We start from the raw sequence: 20,900 nt of genomic DNA, 5'->3' as shown, positions 1-20,900 counted from the left end.
CTATGTGTAAATGTTGTTGTTGTATTTGACCTCCTGTTACAGCCCATAGTGATAGTGATAGTGATGACTGTCTAACAATTCCAGCTATCTCTGCTATCTCATCACCCCATCAACAGAGTAAGTTTTCTCATTAACACCGTCATTTAATCATCCGTACTAAAAGCTTCTCACAATTTTTCATGAAGTGTTGTTATTCCTTTTGATTTGTTGCCCCCTCCCCCTCCCCTCCCCGCCCCTTTCAAAACAAATTAATATTAATGTGTAATGTTTTGTTTATTGTTTGTGTGTAAAGGTGAAAACAAATTGTATAGTTTGATTTTGATTGTGACTTTTACCTTTATGATAAATTATATCCGCCAATGTCAGATTAAGAATAGAAACTGTTGTATGATATACAGCTATAGAAAAGTTGCTTCTAAATCCAAGATATGACTCCTATGTTAAGATAGTACTAATGCAAGAACCAAGGACTGAATCATGGGCCTTTATGACTTCCTCTCAGTTTTTGCAGACTGCAGTCTTTCATAATAATGTACAATTTAAAACTTTCCAATTATCTTCTAAGTTCTGCCATCTTGATATCATAAGAACACTTCACCAGCTGACATGTGTTACATTGCCATGGGTCATGCTCTTCATCTACCATCCAGTCGTGTGGTGTTATTTGTTTCCTCCAGTAAATCCTACACCCCATGATTGTGCATGCTCAGTGGCAGGGAACCATTGGTGTACAAGTAACTAACAATGTTACATGTACAGAATGAACTTGTCCTCATTTCAGTGTTTTGGGTTTTTTGAGTTCATAAGGTCATATTTGTGTTGCTACAAGTATGGTAATAATGAGAGGTAATGGGTAGCATGATATGTATTATTGCTGTATAGTTTTATGGTACTGTTTGTATTCTAATATAAGCCCTGTCTATGTATGTATACCCTTCTTTACATTGATTGTAAATGTGGTTGTATGTGTGTGAAGTTGATAAGAATAATGTTACCCTGAAGTGTGGTAAAGTGCAGTACTGCCCTTCCAGGTAATCTTATATCTCTGAACTTCACACACAAAAATCAAATTTGTCAATAGGTGTAATACCACTTTACAGTTTAATTTATTCAGTCATCATCAGTTTTATACACATGTATATATATTGTACTTTTTTTTTCAGAATCAAACTGAGTTGAAATTTCGTTCCATTATATATTCAAATTCAACATAATAAATATGTTAAAATATAAATTTTTACAATATTCAGTGATGTTTACATGGAATGTAAAGTTAATTACACTAGAACTTGTAAACCTCTCTTTAAAATTGTGTATGTTCTTACATTCAGTGTACATGTATATGCAATTATTTGGCAGTGAATATTAGCATTGTGTAATTTCCACCATTTTGGACAGCAGGAGAAAGGGCTTATATTAGAAGTATTGACAGAATATCTCAACTCAGTCCACCATTTCTCCCATGCAGTGTTGGTTTCTTGAATTCTCAGTACCTGAAATAGAATATTACTGCCTAGGCACATAAAAATAACAAACATTTGATTTCTTGTTTGACACCATAACTTCTGCTCCATGCACTTCACATGCATTACTATAGGTGCACATGAGAATAAGTGGACCCTCTTGTGTCTTTTGACCCTCTAGGATGAGGTAAAAATCTATTGCAGGTACCAAGAATTGATGGTATTGGTTGTGTGTGCGTTTCTTATTCATTGCATTGTTTTCATATTGTTTGTTTGTTTGTGTTGTAGTTGTACCCCAACCAATCTACATGAATCCTCAAGATCTTCAACAAAGGCAGGGTAGGAGAGAGGAACCCGGCAGTAATCGTCAACGCAGTATGTCAGTACCTGCTAGAAGAATACAACAACAATTGATGCAACAACAGGTTAGTGTCAAATATGTCACTTCCAATACTTACTTGGAGAAGTTGTCAATTTTATCATCTATTAACTGACAGATATAACTATAGTTGTCTATCACACAATGCTATGTATTTTGAGTTCCAGCTATGTTTGGTAACTACGGTAATACTAATCATGTATGTATTTTATTACGTACACATTGTTTGCTATATACCTTTCATTTGTGGAAAAGTATGTTGATAATGTGCTCACCATATTTAATCTAACTACATCTACTAGATGATACCTGTGATTTGTAAATGTCATGTTTTACATAGCCATAGTATATCAACATTATTTACAAATGACTTGCATTGGATGGTCAAATCATCTCCAGCAGAATATTCCATTCCATTCTTTGACCCATTTTGTCAAAAGTTTTATTTGTGTATGAGATTCTCAAACTATGGGTTGTGTTGGTTATAAAACAAGTTGACATCTTTTGTTTCTTTGTGTGGTTTGTGTACTGTCCATGTATTTGTAAGAATGAATATGTTGATGATAACTTTATATGGTTTGCTCTCTAGGAAATGACAGACGAAGTAACAGCTGATTTGACACTAGCTTTGGCCCGTGGTCTAGGTACCACTGATGTAGAGAGCCACTATTCTAAGAGTAGTAGGAACTCACTGCAGACATGCTCTAGTGGATATGCTACTCAGTCCACCACACCATCATGTTCAGAAGATACCATACCATCTCAAGGTGAGGTTGTTTATCATTGTTGATAGAAAAAAACAAAAGTTCATCATGGTTGATATGTTGAGGGCAGCACATGTCAAATTCTTCAGAGGCGTAACTGATACGCACCCTTTTATCTGCTACATGAATTCTTCAATAATTCTCCATACTGTCTCTACAGATTATGACTACTATTCAATGGATGGTGACATGACCGAAGCAGATTACGAGAGATTCTCGACAATACCACGTAATGGTGATGTTAGTGATTCGTACCAACCAACCCCAACGCCGAAAAGACCTGCATCAACTGCTGGTATACCAAACAACAAACTTGGATCACGACCACCAACAACACCTAGTGGTACATTAAGGAGAAATAGTTCACAACGAAATAAACCACCACCACCAATTAGAAGAACAGCATCCAACCCTTGCAATGAATTTCTTGGTGATGACGAGGATGATAGACAAATGCAAATTAGACAACAGCCGATATATGCTCAACCTGACCAAGTACGTATGTCACATCAATCTAGCAGTCCAAATCTTGGCTCGTATGGTTACCGTGTGCCGAATGAACATCAACACTATCAACAACATAACCAACAACTATACCAACAAAGTCAGCAACAACGACAACAACAACAACAACGACAACGAAGTGAAGAAGAGGATGGGCAGTATCAAAATGCAACAGTTAGTCAGATACTGCAGCATCACTATCAACAACAACAAATGCAGCAACAACAACAGCATCATCAACAACAACAACATCACCAGCAACAACAACAACAACAACAACAACGAAATGTGGAAGAGAGACAACAGATACAGTACCAAACTGCTACTGTGAACCAAATATTGCAGCAACACCAGCAACATCAACGACAAATGCTGCAGCAACAACAGCAACAGCAACAAAGACAACAACAAATACCCCACTACCTAACACACAGAAGAAGTTGCAGTGACATGTCCACTAAAAAACCTCCAAATTTATCTGGTAGTGCTACTTTGAGTAGAAAAGACTTTCTGAGTGACTTGGAAAAGAAGTTTTCAAAACAGGTAGTAACACACAGTCCATATGAACAGTCGAATGGAACACCAACCAATTCACCAACAAGTGATAACAACTTTGATAACTTGACAGACTCTGATTCTACACCAGAAGCATCAACTGGTTTAATGGCTGATATTAAGAAAGGTGTTAGACTCCGTCGTGTTGAATCCAATGATAGATCAGCTCCAAGGATAGCTTAGTTTCACCATTGTAGATATTGTCAAGTCTTTGTAAATACACCACCTGGGATGGGATGTACTGTAGTCTAAAAAAAACCCCAAGATTTCACAGTATTTACTTCAATTTTATTTTTATTGAAATATTTCTAGAAGTTTCTATGCAATTTGGTGTATCACCGTAATATTTTGTTTTCTGTAATTAAATTGTCAAAAGTAGAACCAGTAGATACATTATATGTGTTCCAAACAAAAAAAAGATGGATTTTTTTTTTAAAAACAACACAACTCTTGAGTCCTTTCTTTTCCACAGTTTGTATTTTGATCAATTTATGTTCACTAATTTCCAATCAAGTTTTGACAAACAACAAATGTGCATGCACTTTTTAATTAATTCAATAATTTCTAGTAAAATGGAGATATAAAGTAAACTTATAACAAGTCATGTATTCCAACATAACCACTTCCCCTTGATAGATAGGTAGGTAGTATTTGACCTTTGAGTCACCCAAACGTGTCATTTCCTGAATTCCCTCAGTGACATATAATTCATCTATTTCACTGTATATACAGCTTCATTAATAAATGTGGTAGTCACTGTCTTCAAGATAATTTATCTAAGTCCACAACGCTCTACTATTCCTCCAAGTGAAAATATTAATATATACAGTTATAATACCAGTAAACCTGCAAGTCTTGTATCGACCTTAAAAAGAGTTTTATCTATTGCATGAAATGTAGGACGACTTGCATAGATTAAGATACAGTGTTTATAGCCCTTCTATTAGAGTACTTGGGAGAGGGGGAGGGGCAGGGTGTAGAGTTTCAAAACGTATTTTAAAAGGGCAAAATCATATAAAGCTTAATATGTATGGAATGCAACGGTGTCATTTAGTTCTCAAATCATTGGATCTAAAATATGACGCAAACAAACTAAAAGGGTGTCAATATGATGATGGAAATATTGAGAGAGCTCTGAAAGATTTGGGCTCAGGTGATGGTATCAATAATACTTTACTACCAATGTAATCCTATAGATAGATATGTATACAAACACCATTATGGTGGGCAAGCAAGCTACAATGTTTTTAAAACTCTAAGCATTTAATGTCATATTCACTTCCACATTGTGGTACTTCTAGGTCCAATTTAAAGATGTTGTTTGATGCAGTGCACCTTTTCACTGTTACCTGGTTTTATCCTTGACGATCACCTAATTTTAGTGTTGAAATGTAATGTGCTACACTTACTGCTATAAGAATGATACATACTGAAAGGATCTTGTATTGTCCCTGTATATACAATCCACAGTACTTGATAGTAGGAATACCCTTGTCCAGTTTATTTATATTGTACTGTTCTATATATGATACTAATGTTTGCATTAACATGGGTATTGTGACCTCCGTCAGTTGTAGAGAAGTGATTGTGACTTTTTTCAATCAGTGGTAGAAAATACTGACTTGACCTCAACTAGCGATAGAAATATGGACTTGACCTCAACTAGCGATAGAAATATGGACTTGACCTCAACTAGTGGTAGAAATATGGACTTGACCTCAACTAGCGATACATGTTAGATCAAACCTAACTTAATATCAACTCATCAATGTGACTGTATTGCTGACAACCAACTATCCGGATACAAATGAGACTTTACCCAGTGTCATACATACATATGTACGTACATACGCACACGCCCACACACACACACACACACACACACACACACACACACACACACACACACACACAGACAAACAGTAATTTTATCCACAGTGATTAAATTAACTAAGATAATCTCAACCAGGGTAAAGTTACAAATACAGATATGATATGTATATGTATTAATCCGACACCAACCACTGATGTAATAACAGACCAGACATCAACCAAAAGTGTGGTAGATTGTACTACAACCAACTGTGTAGTTACAGGTTGTACTTCAAACATGCCAGATGTGACGCCAGCCAGCTGGTTACATGCAAATAAGATGAATCCAGCCAGCTCGATGTACCCAACTGTGACAATGAGAACTAATGCAGAATACAGATTTTGACCTCACTACTGTCAATGCCAAACAGCTGTGTTAGAATTGATCTTAACATTCATACACTGCAGAGGTTTGATGGACACCTTGATAATTCATCCAAATATAGGATCATCTATGTGGTGACCTTAGTTGGTGACCTAAACCAGCTGTAGAACTATGAATGTGACATTCTGCCAGCTGTAGATATACCCAGTTTAGTCATGAACCGATCTTGACCAACAACTTGATACTAACAGAATATTTTTTGACCCAGCTGTGGAAATTCACTGATAGATAGCTATCTATCGACTTGAAATGTAAATGGTTTGCCTCTAGTTATAAGTATCCACCAGTCACAGAGATTCTGCAGTGACCTAAATCAGATGTTGATAAGGACACAACTATAGCAGCAAACTGCAGAGATGTTGCAATGACATAAACCAGCTGTTGATGAGAACACAATCATAGCAACCCACTGCAAACATGCTTCAGTGACAGTGTGTCAATTGTCCTATGGGAACCAGCAGCAACAGTAGAAATACATGTGACTACAGATAGCTGTAGTTCAGTGTAAAGGTTGATATGTCTGAAACCAGTACTGCGTTGAATAGATTAACAAAGCTTTGCACTAACACATTGTTATTGTAGTCTAGCATCGACCCAAAAACTGTTACATTTGTACAGTTTACATGGCATCTTGATGTCCAAGTAAACCATTTAAATATATCACTAAGTGTTGAATTATGGTCCAAATGTGTTACCTTAGACATTGAATCATGTTTTTCTGTAAAATATCAAATTTGTTTATACCATGACAAAGTGTTTTAATACAAGTACAGTGCTGCATTTAAAAAGCAATGGTTAAAGTGACAACGTTCTCTCCTACTGAAATACTGTATCTGATAAGTCTGTACACTTGAAAAGTAGAAATGAGAGAGTTTTATATAAGTAAACCTGCAAGGATAGTACTGATGCGACATGAACAACTGGGCAATGTGTATTTTTTGTTGTCACGGTGACATGTAGTTTGTGTATGATTCGTAAGCAATAATAATGCAGATTTCTAAACTTTACATTTGAATGATTTGACCACATTTAATGTCTTACGGCAAGCTGACAGGCATAAGTTGTTATATGCACATCACGTTTAATGTCTTACAGCAAGCTGACAAGCTTTACATACACACTGATGTTAGCATTGAAGATTGTCTTAAGAACAAAAAACTTTTACCCGTATATGATGTGTCCATTTTGTATAATAGATCACATATTTCATGTTAATATGGTGGTGTTGGAGACATCTATCTTTTGTCATACCCTCATATCGTTGAATAGTACAATACAGTTAAAAATATTCTAAAACGGTGATAAGTGTTCTAAATGAAGAAGTATAGGGCCTCTGTATGGGGTGGTGCTCCTCTCTTTAATACATTAAAGAACATGACGAAAGTATACTCCTGAACTGGTTCTGTGGAACACTCAAGTTACCAGGCCTATTAAAGCCAGATGAGAATAGCATGAATCTGCCTTGTTCTTACATCAGATGTGTGTTCAGGTCACAGTACAGGTAGCTGTTAAATTGTAAGCTCCATTTGATCAGTTTTACTGGGCATGATAGTTTGTAATGCAATCAATATTGAATATACTAGTATTGTACTATTCCACAAACAAGGGAATGATCTAATGCTAACTGCAATCAGGTGCTATAAAAAAAATCAAACTTGCTAAATGATCAATTATAAGAATAATGTTCAAATCCTCAGACAGTGAACAAAGGTGGATAATAGAGTTTGCAATGTGAAGCGTACATGTATTGCAGGTGAAAGTGTGAGACCCTTAATTTGTCAATCTGAAAGGTATCATTCTGTTTGACTGATTAATGTGTTGTAGTGAACCTGATTTCATTGTGATCTATCTGAAATGTAAGTTTTCAAAGTTTTTTTGTCATTTCAGGAGTGAATTGTGAAATACAAATTAGTGTGGTATTTGGAATTGTAAAGATAATACCCTCTCGAGAGAGTGTCAATGAAAGCAGTTGATCACTTCTTATAATCATATTATATTAGTCAACTTTTTAAAGTAGTTTTTCTCCAATGTTGGGATATTCATAATTTTATCTTTGAAAAATTGAGATTTTTGTTTGGACTCACTGCCCTTTTTTTCGTTTTGCCAGGTACGACATCACTTTGTGCAAAGTGACATTACTCATTGTATATATTATTTTAACTGCCCCACCACCCCCACCCTTTACACTGTCAATATCAGTGTATTTTTTTTACATGTTCATGTGTTTGATTTTGGGTGTGTTTTGGATGCTATTGTGGTAGTGTTGTCACAGGATAGCAGGCAGTGTTAATGTAGGCTTGTTTCATTTGGTTATCACATTACCTGTTACAGGTATCCATATATTATATATATTCTATAAACACACAATTTGTCACGTATTCATTGTTTTACCAACTAGATAGAACAAATGTATGGAAACACTTCAGATTCATATTTTGTTTGTATTAAAACATCACTGTTAAAGAATTAAGTTTGTCATGTCTTATAAAGTGTGTGTGATGCAAAGATAGATTTAAGTAAACATCAGTATTGTCGTCATCTCCATTCCACGATTAACTGTTGGCTGTAAACTGTTATCAATGCTGGCTGTCCTGAGAACCATCAAAATTAGATTTCACAGTTCATAAAAACTTCACCAGCAGCCAGAACTACATGCATTCCATGTCAGTCACTATTCAACATAAACTTGACCTAAAACCCATGTAGTTGTAGTTGTAAGTACAAATATTCCATGTCAGTAACCGTGGTAACAATTAACTTATATTTAACTTGATGTAGTACGTGCCTGGGCAATAAAAATCTTAAACCTTTGCTGTGATTTTGATCAAGAAAAGTCAAACCAATTCTCCATAGAAATCAAGAGAGAAAGTCAAGGATCGAATAATAACTATAAATAATAATAATAACTTCTTTAACCTTTTGGGAAAATAAAATCCCAATATGGCTGCCAAATACTTTGTCAACTGTATTAAAGGGAAAGTAAAAGATTGTCAGTTCCCTTGAAAACAAGACAGTGAAACCCCAAATTTCTTTCACTATCTTAAAAGAACTAGAAAAAGGCTGTCATATGCCAAAATTTGGAAAGAGTTTAAGAAGTTTCAGAGAAATTCAAAATGCACAATGTTGGGATGAATAGTTTCATATTGATTGATTGGTTGGTTGGTTGGTTGGTTGGTTGGTTGATTGATTGATAAATTGGTCCTGTGGTACATTCTACCTTAAACAAATTCTGAACAAAAGTGCTGCTCCAAGCATACAGTTCATTTTGTAGATTAATAAGACGACAAGTTTATTATAGAGATTAAGCAATCAACAATGCGATGAAAACTAAATGACACTAAAACGAAGAAGAATCCATCACAGATAAACCAATTTAGATAGGAACTAACTAATACAAGGAAGTGGTCAAAATTATGAAAAACCAAATATTGTTCCACAAGTACAATTTATATTAAGACATTTCATCACATGGAAAATGATGACACTGAAAAATACAATAAAGTTATTTGGTCAAATGCAAATCTATCTATCCATCTATCTATCTATATAATACCACCTATATACTAACCTCCTTACGGATATCACAGCTGGTGAGCAGAAACAACAAACATAAACAGTTGATGAACTACGGTAACAAATATAGATATACATATTAAAATGGGTAGAAATCACCAATTGGTGCTTTAGATATATCAAAACCTTCAAAATATGCAAATAGATATATCAAAACCTTCAAAATATGCAGATATATCAAAACCTTCAAAATATGCAAATAGATATCAAAACCTTCAAAATATGCAAATAAATATCAAACTAGTCAACACAAAACTAAGTGTCTCCTTGTAGAAGTTCTCCCTCTCACAGTACATTATTTTACCCAAAATTCTCTCTGTATGCTTAAATTTTGTAACTTCCTCTATAAGCCATGCATATTTCAACACATTTGAATAATACATGTAAGCTTGAAAATAGCAAATAACACTATATCGAAGTTGCAAATTATTTGTAAAAAATGCACCACCATCTGAATAAAATGTTTTACAGTAATATAAAGTAATTTTTCAACATCAAGAAATTACCAGCTTGGGTAGTCAGTCTGTATAAAGTGTTTGTTTTAACATGCTTGTTTACTAATGAAATACCTATAGAGTGACAAAATGTCAGGGGTGTACTACAATGGGCTATTGTCATGTGTCTCAGAAGAGACACTGGCATGAACTCAAGAGAAATAGCTGGGATCTCAATACCTGCATCACGATCCCGGTTTAAATTGGGATACGCTTCCAAGAAATGTTTTGAATCTGGGAGTAGAAATTTACATTAGTAAGTATGAACCCAGAGTACATGAAAAACATTCATTCTCGTAATTTCTGTTTTTATTCCAATTTAGAGAAATCAATCTCCTTTAGTGGAGTCATAGCAGGTGCATAATTATATTTTCCCTGGGTTTTCATGTCTTTGAAGAAAGACTGATGAAAAGTTCTTGCAAATGTCAATTGCATTTTTTCACATATATTTATCAACAGAATCGACATCACAGTCAGAAAGTATATGTCACTGGTTCACTACACTTCTTGATTGAGAAAAAACACTTCCCGAACTGTGCCAATAGAATAACGTTAAAGTTGTCTTGAGTGTCCACCTGTCCCAATTGTTTACTCTGAGTCTGACTGGTCAGAAAGTTGACCCATACCATAACAATTTCTAGGTAACATTCTGGTTGACCCTTTGTATCTGTGCAAATCGTCACGTGACGAGTACAATTCATGTGCCGGGATCGACGAACTGTATTTACGTACGCGAACTTCGTAATCACGACGACGCGAATTTTCTACACCAGCGAAACTGTTGCGTCGCAATTTTGCACTCTTCGGCTCATTTCTGGCATGATAGCCATCGATGTTTGATGGAAGTGTGGCTCTGTCGAATGTTGAAACGTGATTCTGGTCGTCGCCGTAAGTTGATTTCCATCTTCCGAAATCCTGGTTGATATGACACCTTCTTCCAGACACTTTTCTTCGTGATGGTGTCACGTATACATGGTATGACGTCAGAATGCTTTCACCCAATGGCAGACCAGGTACCGAGGGCGTCGTTGTGGTATTTATAAGCGACTTGTCAATATTTTGATCAACTCTTGAATCACGCAAATGGCGATCGTCAGGAAAGGATGCTCTTCGTTCGTCAGTGTCTTCTACAAAGACATTGTCATCGATATGGTCGCAGAATTTTTTGAGTTCACCAACAGACGTCAATGTACATCTTCTAGTTCTAGAGGGCGTACTACAACTGTATTGGTCTCCACGTTCGTCGTTAGCATGTTCCCTGAAATCGCTCACGCTTTCCCTTCCAGGGTAACTATTGCGTCTGGACTTGTTCAGCCTTTCTAGATCAACACCGCATATCGGACAAAACGGGTCGTCATCTGTTTTGGAACATATATTGGTAACGCCTTGATCCATCATCAAACTGCTTTGTCTACACAAGCAAACATTTTCGTCGGGACGATTCTTGAAATGGCATCTATTTTCCAGTGTCTGGTCATGGGTACTTTTGTAGATCGAGCTTTTTCTGTGTCGTTCTCTGTCTGAAGCACTTCGAGGATAACTTTTATTCATTTGAACTGGACTTGCGATACGTTCGATCGAACTAGGGCGACGTTTAGGATGAAGTTCGTCAATAGACGATAAACTTGATCTTCTCTCATATTTTTCTTTTTGAACTTGGATGCGTTCATGTTCTTCTGATTGAAAATCATATACATTATAGCATGTACTACTTTGTGTGTTTAGTGGGATTTTTTCACTTCTGTCACTGCCAATAAATTCCGAAGAGCGTCTCGGTGAAGTCGGCGCTGACTCAGTCTGGCAAATATTTTTGTGTGTGTGATTTGTCATTACTTTTGTACTCCAGCTATGTGCTCGGCGTCGAATTGGTGACATCAAATATTCTCCCCTTGGCTTGCACGGTTCCATAACGGACGATTCCATTCTCTTCGTACACTGAACGGTGGCTGCATTGATCAGCTGTTGTACGATGTCTTGGGTTCTTGACGAAAAAAAGTAGAATTCGCCCGTACCAAACTTGCAATTCCTATAAGTGATGAAACCATACTCAACCTGGTTATCATAACGGAGATATTTACCATAAGCATTGAATTTATCTATTTTGAAAGTACCAAATAAGTTTCGTCAATGTTTGTGAACAACCTCAGACCACCAAAAAGAAAAGTTCTTTAAATTTAGTGGGCTGAGGAACAATCCATTAATTTTATAATTTCAAATCGAAAAAGAGAGATATGTAATTCAAGATGTACATGTATCAAATAGGCGGGTGGGGCTCGACAGTTCCTTGGTGATTTCCATCTAGAAGCTCTGGGGTTGTTTTTACATGTAACTAAAGCAATAATTTCCAAGACAGCACCATAGTTTTCCACAAACATTAATACCCATAACTGAAAACCACGTGCTTTGCCATGTGACTCGTCTTTTCTAATATGGACATGTTTCAGGTACGACCTGTTCTGTACAACTTGAAATAATTTTTTAAAATACACCATTGCTCTGTTCATTTGCAATTTGGTCTCGTTTGAATAGTACATGTGTACAACCACTGACCCACTAGTAGTACCCCAGGTCCCCCACATTGTCATTGTCATAAAGCGCTTGCCTCCTTTTACGGCGGCGCTCAATAGACCCCCCCCCCCCCGCAGAGTTGCTTCAACTGAAAACATATACCCTGACTTGTGGGAATGAACATTTTCAACTTTCATTCTTTATGTATACCCACCGCGTTATTTTACAATTAAATATTCACACTCTGTCAACATCCGGGACATAGCTGCAAGCAACTCACCTGTCGGTTTGAACGTACAGTATTTTACCATAGTCAGCTGGTGCTATATCTTTCACCTTACAAATAACGAAATATCTTCTAATATGCTCCATTTGCCATTGTAAACAGAGTGTACCAGTTTCATTATACAGATTGAAGTACTTTATGGTAACAGCCAATAAGAACTCGCCATTCAACCTCACTCTGTCTGCATCTGCTATCGGTAAAGCCCATACACGGTAGAAGCCTGTAATTAGGGTTTTCAACCACGAAGAAAAAACAAACAGATACTAAATATATATTAGGTCTAGTTTTCAATAATGATCAATTTGATTGTCAATTCTTTTAGCAGATAGCGAAATAGTGATGATGGTAAACCAACGTTTGACTCCGAATGATAACAAAAAAACAAAGTGGATCAACTGCTAGATAAGCTTACTCCGAAGTTAAATCTGGAGGTAGATCCTATGCATAATGAAAATATGCCTGGAAATGATAACATTACAAGACATTCGTACACTCATACATTATTTATTTAAATTAGGAACAGAAAAGGAAAAACCCGTGGGACAAGACAGTTGAAAAGAGAGAACCAAACACAACAAAAATAATGGAAACTTACTTGTGCCAACATCAGGGAGTATAAGAATTGGCGGGACAATCGGTAGTAAGACTTTCTTTAGAACGGATATCCATTGATGACTGACAGTTTCACTATCACCAGCTAAGTAAACTAAAGGTTTATCCCCACTGTGGATTTCAAATGCATAGCGGTTTTTATCTGCCGAGCGACTAACCGTCGTGATATTCTCCAGGACAACGTGAGTTTTTTTACTCCCACCTTTCTCATCACAGACGTCTAGTAAAACAGTTCTTCCATCAGTAACTTCATCAATACGTGCTTCAATCCATTTACTTGGCCAAGTCTAAAGATATATAGTTGATATTAATACATAGAGAATTTGATTGATTAAAATTCTAAAATAATAATTTTTCTGAGTTATTTTTGTTTTCATGTGAAGAATTTCATATGTTTTATTTATTGGAGCTTGTTTAATGATCAGCGACTAAAGTTGTGATCTCTAGCCTAGGCAAACCGAATTAATCATTATTTTTATTACATGATTTTGAATACACTTTGACATCAAAATTATAGGGAAAATACACATGAATTTACAACAAACCCATCACCCTGTATGGTGATTGTATACTCATATATGCCATACATAGATGAATTTATGTAAGTATTATACGCTTGCTACAACTGACCCATTTTTCGCACAACTGAACTGAGGTTCAGTAGTGCTATAGGGATCGCCAGGCGTCTGTCTGTCTGTCTGTCTGTCTGTCTGTTGTGGATGTGTGTGTGTGTGTGTGTGTGTGTGTGTGTGTGTGTAAGCAACTTAAAGTCCAAAACAGCTTAACCGATTGCCATGATATTTGGTGGGTCCATTACGTTATGTGTCTAGTTGGGAAGTTGTTCAAATCAAAATAATATTACACCGGTTTGTGATTTGGGTCAAAAATGTGATTTTTGGTCAAAAAACTTAAACTCAAAAACTACTGGGCAGATTGGGCTGAAATTTGGGTGAAACATTCTTCAAGGGTTTTTTACTAAGAATTGTTCATGACATGATGGTCCCATCAGTGAAATGCAAATTAGGGCTAAAATGTGTCTTTTTGGTCAAAAATCTATAATTCCAAAACCACTGAGCAGATTGGGCTGAAATTTAATGGGAATGTATCTAGGGATGTATGGACGAAGAAATATTAAGCATACAATGATTCCATGAGTGATATGCAAATTAGGTGTAAAAATGTTCATTTTTGGTCAAAAACTTATATCTCAAAAAGTACTTGGTCAATGATTCTGAAACTTGGTGAGATGTTTTTGAAAGTGTTATTCTGCTTATTTTCCTCTAAACATTTTGACAAATGTATGCAAATGCCCTAGCAACTATGACCCCGCCCATAGCAACAGCCCAACGGTGATGTATTTCACAAAGAGAACAGCAGGGATTCTTAGACAATTGAATAAACATTTAAACATGTATGTAAATTTGCCTAGCAACAAGACTATGCCCATAGTAACCAAATAATCACGTATAAGATAACAAGAATAGAAAGACAAATGAATAAACATTCAAAAAATGTATGCAAATGTGCCTAGCAACAAGACCACGCCCATAGCAACAGCCAGATGATCACATATATTGGGAAGATAACAACAGGGGTCAATAGACAATTGAATAAACATTCCAAAATGTATGTAAATTTAAACTTGTCATTACACTACCTACAGATAAAATCGATCACTGATCAACAGGTACAATGTCTTTTGAGAAGTAATTGAACAATTCCCAGCGAAGTTATATTTGGTTCCTTGATGAAAAAAATTCACAGTTGCAGCCTAGGTTCATATGAAAGCAAAAATGGAGCGGCCAGTAATTTCATAGTAAAAGATGAAGGATGCATCGGAAACTATTACACATACGATTTTAAAGATCTCGATTTTTGTAAAGAGGTGGAAAGCGACTTAATATGACTCAAAAGTATGGATTTAAGATTTATATACCTTTGTATTATGTTATGGGCGTAAGAGGTCTTACCTTTGTGACGTTCTTGGAGTCGTTGTCAGGAGTAAAGAAATATAAGAAACCGCTCTTTAAATCCATATTACCTTTCTGAGGATAAAATCGCCAAGTTCAATTCCAAATACATGCAGTGGAAACACACTTATCACCAAGTTTGACCAGGGCAACCGTTATGAGATACTTTGATGAAACTCGTCAATTTTATTCTTACATATTACAAAATGAAATCTCCATGGTGATAAACAAATCAAATAGCGGTTTTCTAAACCCTTGTGAAATAGAAACACGACGTAATATGTTGCATTGTGTGAGCGATACAATGTGTACGTTGACGTTAGTAACACAAACTTAGTCGCTCCATGTGGGTTATAGGCTTCCATGGTCGCTCACTGTGAGTGATAAGTTTTGTCTACGTTTGACAAAAGAATTCTCTTGTGGCTCATTATAATCGATATCACCAGCTGAACGTGCCCACCCAGTATTCCACAGGCGCCACCAACGTATATAAATGAAGGAATATAATTGTGTGTCTGTTTTATTGGACGTGGCATGATCGGGATATATGAACAAATTATGGATACTAATTAGGTCTAGTGTAGGTGGAACTTGGTGGTAAGGATGCCTATCAGACAAGGACCGATTCCATTCTCGATTTCAGTGAATGATCATCCCTTGAGGGCAGCGTTGTTTAGTTTCTGTAAATGGCGTACGGCTCATAATGATGGGGTATATTATACGATTTCTCAGTGTTCGCGAGTTATCATGCATGTACCATGTACTTGCTGTGCTCTACCACGTCCTCTAGTTAACTGTGAAAACTGCTATCTGTTTGTTTTAGCCCACGTAATCTGACTGGCTCACAGAAATCCATGTTATCTTAGCCCTTTCACTTTATACAAAGGCCATAACCATGTACATCAATATATCACAGCCCACAAGTGTCTGTGTGAAATCCATTTACAGCGCTTACGGTATATTCAGTTTAATCTCCCTTGCCTCACTTTGTGACAAGAACTGAGAGATTAGGCTATTAAATATACATGACACTCATCGCCGCCAACGGCAACTAATTATTCCGACGCGATACTAGTCTCGGTTACCCAGACTCTCGCCACTGGGCGCTCTTCCTAGCCTACGCGCTACGTTCGTGGAGGTCTCGTAGACAGAGCCCCCAGCGGCGAGAGTCTGGGTAACCGAGACTAATACGATACACGTAATACCAGGGACGTATAAACAATCAATCTCTATACTACGTACAAATATATCAATCTCTGTACTACGTAGATACATACTCTCTCTCCCTTACAGGTAGGAATATATAGTCAAAATGTTGTTATATTTAGTCTGTAGACCTGGAAAACAACAATCTATGAAATATTACACGCCCCTATGGGTGTTTATACCTCGTGCATATCAATCACATATTAAAATTAAAATTGTTATTAAAGATACATTTTCTCAGTCCAATATAGTTAAAAGCAGCTGAATAACCACGTGACCAAAAAACTGAAACCTCACACTGACATACTCATTTTGGATAAACAGTGTACACGACGACAGTTTATGGAAGGGGTGGTGAAGATAAAGGGATTGCATAGTACTTCTGTTAAACTTTCCATATGTACCACTACAGGAAATAAAGGTATTTTCATCAACTTTGAATTCGGAGAGTAAGTGTATAATTTTGCATCACATACACATGTACATCTTGCTTGATTACCAAGAAACATAAATTGAAACTCCCCCCCCCCCCCATTTGTTCTTTCAACGGTACACGGTTGCTTCATGGATCTTAACAGAAAGGAATTTTTATATTATTAGATGCACATATTCAAAACTCCTAAAGTATTACATTTGTACTTCCTTTAGATAAATAGTCATGAATATAAATTGTGCATCTGATAAATGTTCATGTCTGCTAAGACTTATGAAGCAAAGGTGTACTAGTGAAAGAACAATACTGTAGGTGATGAAAAAGAGTTTCCGTTTCTTGGCAACCAACCACACTTCATTCGAGAGTGGCAGTCTACAATAACAACGAAGTCTATACTCCATACATATAATGTATAACATAACTTTATTGCAATATATCACATAATTGGAATGTTTGGGTATAAAGTTAAATATTCATTATAATATAAGTAACTAAAAACCCATACAGGCTTCACTATTAAACATTTTAATATTGATATTGATACACAGCTATACTTTTTTTGAATATGTCACTTGTTTGATGACTATGTTTAAATAAGATCGACCGTAGTAATTTCCTTATTACATTGTATTGGATCTGATTATAGAATGCTATATTGTTATTAAGGAGGGTCTTTGATTATTAGAATTCAGCTGGATGGATGATGAATAGTAGTCCAGGTAATTCATACCCATACAACCTTCCATTTGTCGACAGTAGCAATATACTATTTTGTAAATCAGATACATTTTCTCATTTACAGTGATTATTGTTCATAATTATCGAAGTATTTATCATACATTTGGTAAATACGAGACCAATTTCTTGGCTTCGTAACGTTTTCTCGTCAACTTTTCGTCATCAAACCCAGTCGTTTAGATATCGTATACTGACTCTGTAAGAAGTAAAAATAGCGCACACCTATGTGGAGTCTTTCTCGTAAAGTAATTCAACATTCACTCTTTCCTGACAGGTAATTTAGAATAAACCTTATAACAGAAAACGTCCGTAAATGTTTATATCGACACAGCCACATAGTATTCCGAGTTGCCATTCACTTTTTTATATTAATTACCAAATTTAAAAAATCAAGATTGTTCGTACATTGTGTAAGTTACGAGATGATGTCTCATACTTTTGAAATGTTGTTCACGAAGCATAATTCATTGGTAGATAGATATCATCAGTCTCAATCAGTTTTGAATGTACAACTTCTGACTCTTCAGTATTTTGGTACATGTCAATATAACCATGTATCACATCCTGATCGCATTCAGATCTTATGTTTGTTTCCGTTATTTCCGATTCAGAATGCACTGAAGTCGTACTAGCATGTCTTTTCATGTAACGAAATTCCTCATCTGAAAAATTCGATAACGTAGAATCAAAATCGTTGTCCAAATCTATGGAATTCACTCGGTCTCTTCTCTCGAAAGTTGGGTAGAATTGCGCCCCCATCGGTCGATCATTTAACAATTCCAAAGATTTCCAAGTTCGCGACATGGAATATGGTGGAACGTTGTCAATGTCATCCATTGACTGTACACTAGATTGTCTGACAAATCTTCTTTGCGGACGTGTGCTTTCACCCATAACGGACTGCCCAAGTGGTATTTTATAAACAGAGCTGTCTTCTTCTGAACGAATAGGACTGTTATTGATGAAAGAAGTCGAACAATACTTCGTTAACACTTCCATGTTTTGTTGGGAAATTTTATGAATTGATCTTGATCCGTGGAAGGAAAGAGGTCGATTTTGATTGACAAATAGTCCCTCTGTATTGTCCAACGATTTAGAATTTTTTCTTTGCTGTTTTTGACTTTTGGACCACCGTATGTTTAGTTTATATTTTGACGAGCTGCCATGTTTGTTTAGTTTTGGTTTAGTTGTTGGTGATGATGATGGCGTGGCGGGTAACGATCTAGATTGAAGATACTGACTCCGTCTGTTTGCGTCTTTTTCTTTTGATTTCTTAGATGATGTCGATGAAATAAGCTTTTTGGCGAAAGAAGCCAATACCGACGGTCTCCTTTCCATTTTCTTTTCCTTCTTTTTCGTAGATTTTGTCTCTGTTTGAGTTGGCGATAGAATAAATGCCCTGTTGAAGGGCAATGATGTCGACCTTTTTGGAATAGCAGGTGGTTCGTCAGGTGAACTCACGTGACCATCTACGTCATCTATCGCGGCAACCTGTTCGTGAATGTTGTCAGTTGATTTCTGACTATCCTTAATCAATTTAGCACGAGCACTCACCAAATAAATATCTAATAATTCAAATGGAGCCGGAATGTCTTTACTTGACGATTCTTTATCTATTGCACAAGAACGATCACTGTATGTTTCATTAGTGTCATTTTCAAATACTACATCCGATTCACCGAAACTATCGCGAGAGAATACGGGATCGTACTCTTTATCCGTCAAATTTTCTCTGTGATCGAAACGGTCATCACAAAATTTGTATAATTCATTGATCGATGATAAAGTACACCTTCGGAGAATTTGACGTTTTGGATCATTGATTGATTTTTTCAGATAATCAGCGTTGTCCACTTCGCCCCCACTGTAAGTATTACGTCGAGGCTTTGTCATCCTAGCGGGTATACTAGAAAGAGAAAAAGAAGAGTCACTTTCACAACTGAGACTCTGTAAAAACGAGTCTTGTCTTTCAAACGACATATTTGAAGTACTGTCCTCATAAAGTCTATGTTGGTATTTTCCACAGTGTCCGCTGATTTCCAAGGGATCAGAGCTATACCCACTGGAACCTGTTGAATTTCCCCTTAGTCTATTTTGACCAGGGAAATGCCACGTACCTGTCTGACTGGATTCAGATACTGTGACTGGCTCAGAATTTTCCACCTGGTTATTTCCAGGTGGTGACTGGTCATTTTTATCATCTGATTTGTCGATACCATCTGGAGGCATGCGAACATTTACGTTAGTAATATCATCGTCGATTCGTGGCTCAACTGGAGACGTCGTCTTATTTTTGGCCGTAGTGGTAGGTTCCCGTTGGTCAGATTTAGGTTGCTGCCTAGTTTCCCAAGCAGTGATTTTCTCCTTGACATCCCCTGCCGACGTTGCCGTGGTTACAACTGTAGCTTTCTCTGATATATCAGATGACGACGATACTCCTGATGAATTTTCAGATATGTTATCGTCCGTATTATTATCTTTTGTGTCTTTGGTTTTGAGTTTACTTTCCTTTTCACGATTCTTTTGATCCTGCTCAGCGTTGATTTTTTCCATAGCTTGGCCTATCTTGGTCATAATCTGCTGGAGTATATCTTGTGCTTGAATAGAGTAGAAGAAGAATTGACCTGCACCATCCGGGCATTGGCTGTGGACAAATCAGAGTACATTTTGTTAATATATACAATTACAAAATTGAAAAACGTATAAGTCTTCTCTTCAAATGACTGTGGGTCGAATATATCGAATGGTCCAAACTACGTCAAATTTGTATCAGAATTTATATGAGTAAGTCAAAACAGATTAGATGTTGACATAACTTCGGATGACATATATATGGTGACGTCAGAGAACGATATTGGCACGATGTGATATCGAACATCAGTACCTATAGCATTACATGTACGGAACACGGTCTTAGATGTAATTGCCCAGAAACTTGCCAGATTGCCCTTGTATGAGATTTAGCACACAAGACGATTTAGACTCTGCACAGACAGACAGACAGACAGACAGACTGATATACACATACGCACACACATATACTAGTACACACACACACACACACACACACACACACACACACACACACATATATATATATATATATATATATATATATATATATATATATATATATATATATATATATATATATATAT

At 36.4% G+C, this 20,900-nt stretch overlaps 2 protein-coding genes across 5 annotated transcripts in view; one reads left to right on the top strand and one right to left on the bottom strand.

The window, feature by feature from the left end:
* The window catches only part of LOC144438308 (protein MTSS 1-like), a 40,599-nt gene extending 35,056 nt beyond the window's left edge, over nucleotides 1–5,543 (top strand). For all 3 annotated transcript variants that reach the window (XM_078127370.1, XM_078127371.1, XM_078127369.1), the window contains 3 exons: nucleotides 1,752–1,888; nucleotides 2,432–2,609; nucleotides 2,767–5,543. In XM_078127370.1, the coding sequence (XP_077983496.1) occupies nucleotides 1,752–1,888; nucleotides 2,432–2,609; nucleotides 2,767–3,848 (1,397 nt within the window). In that variant the 3' untranslated portion in view covers nucleotides 3,849–5,543. The remainder of the gene's footprint in view (nucleotides 1–1,751; nucleotides 1,889–2,431; nucleotides 2,610–2,766) is intronic.
* An 11,913-nt stretch (nucleotides 5,544–17,456) lies between these two features.
* LOC144437728 (uncharacterized) overlaps nucleotides 17,457–20,900 on the bottom strand; it is an 8,204-nt gene continuing 4,760 nt past the window's right edge. Inside the window, exons 4-5 of one of the 2 annotated variants that reach the window (XM_078126738.1) lie at nucleotides 19,860–20,386; nucleotides 19,505–19,648 (exon numbers count right to left, since the gene is read on the bottom strand). In XM_078126738.1, coding sequence (XP_077982864.1) covers nucleotides 19,632–19,648; nucleotides 19,860–20,386 — 544 coding nt within the window. In that variant the 3' untranslated portion in view covers nucleotides 19,505–19,631. Of the gene's footprint in view, nucleotides 20,387–20,900 lie in introns of both variants that reach the window. The other variant, XM_078126737.1, reaches the window with a different exon arrangement.

The sequence above is a fragment of the Glandiceps talaboti genome, chromosome 7 (genome assembly GCF_964340395.1).
Source record: "Glandiceps talaboti chromosome 7, keGlaTala1.1, whole genome shotgun sequence".
Classification (NCBI taxonomy): domain Eukaryota; kingdom Metazoa; phylum Hemichordata; class Enteropneusta; family Spengelidae; genus Glandiceps; species Glandiceps talaboti.
The sequence above is the reverse complement of the archived record's forward strand: the minus strand, read 5'-3'. Positions and strand labels throughout refer to the sequence as shown.